The 6,645-nt window shown below is 47.2% G+C and overlaps 1 protein-coding gene across 1 annotated transcript; it reads left to right on the forward strand.

Annotated features, from left to right (window-relative positions):
* The first annotated feature begins 738 nt into the window (after window positions 1-738).
* Window positions 739-6,028, forward strand: amer2 (APC membrane recruitment protein 2). Its single transcript, XM_031850392.1, has one exon. The coding sequence runs from the start codon at window positions 929-931 to the stop codon at window positions 3,035-3,037; it is 2,109 nt and encodes a 702-aa protein (XP_031706252.1). The 5' UTR covers window positions 739-928; the 3' UTR covers window positions 3,038-6,028.
* Window positions 6,029-6,645: the final 617 nt, after the last annotated feature.

Raw genomic sequence — 6,645 nt, forward strand, 5'->3', positions numbered from 1 at the left:
ACACACACACACACACACACACACACACACACACACACACACACACAAAAACACTCACAGCCATACACACAGGACTGGGTCAAGTAAGTAAGTGCTGATAAATTTATAATGTCAAGCTACCATTTGCGCGAAGCTTTGACATGACTTACCTCACAGTATGACAAATCTGCTAAGAACTTATTCAAAACACTAAAACTTAAACTTGTGCTAGTTTGCTTTCACTTGTTAGATTTTTCTTCCACAGACATTGATAAACAACATCAAATCTAAACGATTCGATGTGAGAAGTCTTTATAATTCTCATGATCCACTGAGAAAGCTCATAAACATATTGAGCTCATGTCTAGTCCGTCGTAATTCATTAGTGGGTGTGTATCTTTACATGCTTACCAAACACATTAGGACATGTACAGTATAACACACACACAGACACACATACAGGGATGGATGGATGGAAGCAGTGAATGTGGTGCTTATGAACTAGTAGTTAAAAGAAAAGAGCAAACAGTGCATTGATGACAGGGAAGGTAGATGAAGAGAGGAGGATGAGGATGGGGGAGGGTGTGGAGGACAGACACTGGCGCCCCGCCAACGTTGACGAAAGCAGCTTAGCCCACCCAGTTGCCATGGATACAGTAAGGAGCAGCATGTGTGTGTGTGTGTGTGCCTGTGTGAGAGAGAGAGAGAGAGAGAGAGAGAGGGAGGGGAGGGAGGCAAGCAGAGAGAGAAAACCAGCAGGCTGGCGTTAGAGCAAGTCAGAGTGGGAGTGAAAGAGCACCAGCCAACAGGGTAGAGAGAGAGAGAGACAGAGATAGAGAGAGGGTGAGTGTATGTGTGGTCAGAGAGAGAGAGAGAGAGAGAGAGAGAGAGAGAGAGAGAGAGACAAAGGCTGCTGGAGAGCTTGAGGGAGACGATAGAGTGCTAGATAATGGAGGTGCAGACGGAGTGTGTGGAGCCTCCGGTGGCCCCTCAGTGTGACCCCCAGCACACGGGGAAGATCAACAAAGCTGCCTTCAAACTCTTCGGAAAGCGGCGCACCGGGTCTGGGATGACCAGCTTCTTCTCCTTCAGGAACAAAGGGGCTACAAACAACGGGAGCAACGGGAATTCTGACAATGGGAATTCTTTGAATGGAAATGGCTCGGCGGCATCGGTAGAGCTCGTTCGGAGCAAAACCCACGATGGACTAACAAGCTCTAATAACGATGCTGATGGACAGAGAGGGGAAGGGCTCGCCATCCTGGAGGCAGGGCCGGTGAGGTCCCTCAGCAAATCCCTGAGTTTCTTCTCTCTACTCCGACGTGGGACTTTTAGGTCGAGTGAAAATGGAGGGGCAGGGCTTGTTAGAAGAGGGAGGGGCCTAAAGGGCTTTTTTAGCAGCATGCGATGGAGACGCAAGGAAAAAACAAACGAGGGTGAGGGGGAAGAGGTGGAGCGGAAGACGGAGAAGGATGGGGATATTGCCGACTCTGAAAAGGTGAAGGATATTACCCTCACCCTTGAACCCCCTCCGCATCATCACCAAGTGGATTGTGGGAATGCAGAGGCATCACCTAACCCGGAGACTCCCACTACTAGTGTTACCATGACACCCCCACACTGTGTTGCCATGCCAGAGCACTCTATTGAGCCAGACTCCCCCTTTCCTTACACACCCACTGACTCGCCACTGCGCCCGCCCATCCAAAAAGCCAAAGCCTCAATATCCAGCCTCACCCCCTCCCTCGCTACACCCCCTTTGGATCGCTGCAGCACGGGTGACCCACCCTCAGAGCCTTCAGTGGACCGCCTCTGCTCTCTCCTCTTCACTGATGTCACATCCCTTAAGAGCTTTGATTCCCTGACAGGCTGTGGTGACATTATTGCTGACGCAGATGAGGAAGGTCCAGCGGGTAACGGGGGCAGTGGCACCAGCAGCAGCAGCAGTGGGGGAGGAGGTGGGAGTGTGGGAGCGGGCATTGGGAGAGCTGTTGGTATCACCAGTGCCACGTCACGTGGCTCCCCAACCAAACCCTTGCTACCGTCACACCTGACCCAGCCCATGTTCTCTGTTCCCACAAGCTCAGTGCCTTCTTCTTCCCTCCCAGCCCGGACCCGGGCACCACCTCCACCACAGCAGCACCCAGCTGGCAGTGGTGTGGTGGCCTACATGGGCGGAGGGGAAGAAATGGCAAGTCCAGAGGGAGTGGACGATGCAGACATGCAGGGGCTCTGGCACATGCTGCCCTCAACAGGGGACAACTCTCCTGCTTTGCCTCGATCACATCAAACTGCCTCTACCACCCCAACTTCTACTTATCCCCCTCGTGCCCCGTCCAACCCCGCCAGCAGCCTCCTGCTCTCAGCCCACAGGAGCGCAGACCGCAAGTTACCCCCGGTGAAGGCATTGGGGCTCAGTAAGATTCCAGTAGTTGGTGCAACAGGAGGCCGGGCAGCTAAACCCCCCATCCCTCACACACACGGCCGTCATCCCACATCGCCCGGAGAAAAAGAGCCACTCAGTGATGAGGGTTACTGGGACACACCCTCCGCAACGCCCACAGCGACACCTGACGAGAGCGGGCTGCAGCGTAACCAGAGGACGGCCCTATCACGCGACAGTTGCTCCGGGGACCACCTGTACGACCTCTACAATGACCCTGAAGAGGTAGGAGAGGATGAGGAAGGAGATGAAGATCTAAACAGTACTCCCTCTCCATCCACTGAATACAAACTAAGCCCCACCTCCCAAACAACTCCTCCTTCCTCCTCCTCCTCCTCCTCCTCCTCCTCCTCCTCCTCCTCCTTCCAGTCAATGAAAGGCAGCACAAGCCTTCCTCGGGAATCCAAGATCCCAGTAAGCAGCAGACAAACCTCCCCACCTCCCCACTCTGTAAGCCAGTCAGCCCTCTCGTCTGTTCTAGAGGCTGAATCCCCTCCACCAAAGACCCAGGAACCTCCCCCGGCTCGCACCAGAATCCCTGTATCCAAGGTGCCAGTCCGTCGTTCTGGAAACAAACCTGGCAGCACAACCAGAGGAAGTGCCCACAAGAAGTAGCTCCTGCCAAATAGGGGGATTCTTGCCCACTTACTAAAAGACTTGAGTGTACATCACTTCAGTGCTGTTGATGCAGAGCCAAAAAGACCCAGACCGAGAAAAATGTTGAGCTGTAGAGTTAACAGCCTATAAATTCCTCTGAAATCTTAAAAGCTCTCATTCCTCAAGTGTTTTAGCTGACGACAGGCTGGGATAGAATAGGTGGTTTTGTTCACTTGAGAAAGTCACGAGGAGACTCAAAAAGCTGGGTTAACACTTCACAGCCCTCACAGGAACTTAAGAGGTTGATTTTTGACAATCCATGGACTCGCTATAGACACATTTGCCTTGTAACTTCCTGGAAAAGCTCCTGACCTGCTGAGAGTTTGACAGCTCATGATTGCACACTGCAAAAAAAAAAAGGAAAAAAGCAGAGCACCTTTTATCTTTTACATTTTTGTTATGGAACACCACACGGCATAACATAATTTGCTTATACGGACCTAATCTAATCAATGTTATTTTTTCTAAAATTGTCCTCTTTTCTAATCTGTAACAATTTACCACCTAATCTTTTGATTTTAGAGCCAAAGTTTAAAAAAAATCCTCCTCGTTTCCCTTAAACAGACTCAACGAGACCCACGGCCTGGAATAACCCACCATTTTTTGTTTGGCTGTTTTTTTGCTTTTTGAAGATGGTATTTATCTGACCGCACACTGATTATTAAACTGTATGTGCAAAAATACAAATGAACACTGAGATCTGGTTTTATTATTTACCTACTTTGCAGCTACAAATGCGGCAAAGTTGCACGACAGAAGGCTTCGCAATATCTTCTTTTCTTTTTTTGGGAGGGGGAGACCCTCTCTGTTTTGACTGGCTATTATTATTATTATTGTGGACGGACTAAGTTTGGCTTCAGCCTGTTGCATCTGGATTTCACTTATACCGCACTGCATCACTCAAAGTGCATCCATAGGATGTCAATCTCTGGGATTTACAACTGTTGAATAACCAATGAAAAACCTGCAGAACTGTCGCAATACTCAACCTGGAGGGATCCCTTGCACTGATGCTTCAATATACACACACACACACACGCACACACAAACACATACAATTTCAGACAGGCACACAAACATTCTCTCTCCCTCTCCGCATGCAGTGCCACACATACAAGGCACAAAGGTCAGGGAACATCATCTATTATTGAATGACCTTAGTTACACACACAGTTCAACCTTTGGCACTGTCTTAGTAGCTACACTGGATGACTTTCTTCTCCAAGGACATGTGCACAAACAACCTTTTTTTTAAAGTTAGTACTTTCTTCTTCACTGGATTTCTACTGTTTCTATACAGTAGACTCCTTCGTCATAAGTCATACTGCTCGGATCTTAAACTGTGACTGCACCATCTTCTTAATGCTCTGCTTTCTGTTCTTTACTACGAACATACTGTACAAGCTGATGTGAGTGGATGACAGGGAGGCATCCTTGCTGTCTGCCAGATTTAGAGAGCCAGAATATGCCTGCAAGTGTTTTAAAATAGGATGTGACCCAGAAAGAACATACTTCTGAGTCACATAAACTGGATCGCAGCTAAAAAATGCAAAGCAGAACTTGGGGACTAATGCCATATCAGCTCAGAGTGCTTCACCCTCACTCTCTATGCTGTTGTACTGGCAAACATTGTACAACTTCATTATAGGAACCCCCGCAGCTGTGTGTGAATCTGAATGTAGCTTGGTCTCATTGGCGATCATTGGTCAGCTGTGTTGGTCTCTTTTCCTCTATGTCCCTCTTTTGTGGGGGCAACACAAATGGTGGAGTTTACTGTATTCTAGGTCCCCCGCGCTCTGAAAAATGACTTTGTTGAGCCTCGCAAAGCACCACTTGTTTTAAGAATGAGGGGGTGTATTGCAGTCCTGAAAGGCCTTTGTCTATGATTCAGTGAGACAAGTTAAAGAGAGCAGAGTGTTCCTTACCCTTCAGTTACAGAGAGGGGTTTTTAGTAGGGAAAGACATTCGAGATGATGCACGTTTTCTCTAATCCTAACCACAAGGATACCAACCGACACTTGAGGGTCATTCTAGTTCATGATAGTTTTCTGTCTCATTTAGAATGTGATGATTGATCCACAACACTGTTCCAGGTTCAGATATCTTTTCAACCTTCTAATGGTGTAGTGCAGGACAGGCCATGGGGTAACCTGATCCCAGGCCTTCAGTAAGTGTGTTCCTCCTCCAATGAAAAAAGGGCAGGCTAAAGGTCATATAGGGAGCAGAGAAGGATCACGTCCGTTCATGTTTTCTCTGGCTACACTGTGCTCTGTGCTCTTTAGATTTAGTATGCAATAGCTTTCATTCTCCCTACTTTGGAGTACTGATTGACAAAAGAGTGATGGATGGATGATTTTGGGATGATTGAAATGGGCAACAATTCAAACCTTTAAAGTATTCCTGGTAAAATAATAAAAAAAGAGTATTTTTTTTTTGTAAACAGCTGTGGTGACGCTTGTTGATTGTTAACCAAAACAGTTGCCCTGAGAGTCTAAAAATTATAATTCACTTTATGACACTGTCACCAATCAAATTATATTGCTGGTAAGATTAAGAGAAAGTAGGGCGCTATGAACTGGACAAGGAATGATCATTATGTTCGGTTGCTGTCCCACATGCTGCAGTTTGGTGTTTTAGTAGAACTAGTTTCTCCACTTTTTCCAAGTATGACAGTGAAAAGTAAAGTTTAGGTACCTTGATCCGTTGCACTGGCCTAAACACATCAACCACAGAGACCGTCATATTGCCATCTGGATCAGTTCCTTATTTGTTTTGTAGACGCTTCTCTCCTTTCTTTCTGATTACAAATCTGGGCCTTTAGGTGGTCATTTGCTGTGATGGAAAAGCACATTATGTTTTTCTTTTTTTATTAACCGTCTGTCTGTTTACAGTGTGAAATCTTTCCACTTTTCATATTTAATGAATAAAACTGTTTGCGCTGATAGATGAGCTCCTGACTCTTTGTAACTGCATTTACACAATAATCCATACACTTCAAGGTCAGACGTATAATTAGAGCAAAATCAGATAGAGTCCTTCTTTCATCCCCCACCCCCCCTCAATCATTCCTCCCCCACATCCTGGTGGCTTGAATCTCCAAGGAGTAGGTTGGGTGTGAGAGAGGGTGCAAAACAGGGGTGCTTTTGTTGATGTGCAGCATGTGGCATTTGTGTTGTGGTGTCACACTTGGAGAGAGGTCTGCTTGGCTTGGGAGCAATAGGTTATCAATACATTATATTGATTGCTGAGATGAAAGCCTGATGGATGTGTCATTGTCTGCTGTTGGTCTCCAGTGGGTTAAGATGCGTAAAGACGGGGACAGACAGCCAAAATGATGACAAAGACAGGCAGATGATGCCTGTGGATATGGAACCCGTGTGTTTGCCTCTATGTGTCATGAATATAGATGCAAGGGAGGGTCTCATTGTTTTGGGGCAGACACATGTTGCTATGGAGAAAGCTCATATGTTGTTGTGGTGTGGGTGCAAATGCATGTGTAGTGGGAGGAGGATTTGGTGCAGTGCGAATCCCCTTTGTAATGGTGCAGCAAACCCCCCTCCCTCTAT

The sequence above is a fragment of the Anarrhichthys ocellatus genome, unplaced genomic scaffold (genome assembly GCF_004355925.1).
Source record: "Anarrhichthys ocellatus isolate YVR2014 unplaced genomic scaffold, GSC_Weel_1.0 scaffold10, whole genome shotgun sequence".
Taxonomy (NCBI): Eukaryota; Metazoa; Chordata; class Actinopteri; order Perciformes; family Anarhichadidae; genus Anarrhichthys; species Anarrhichthys ocellatus.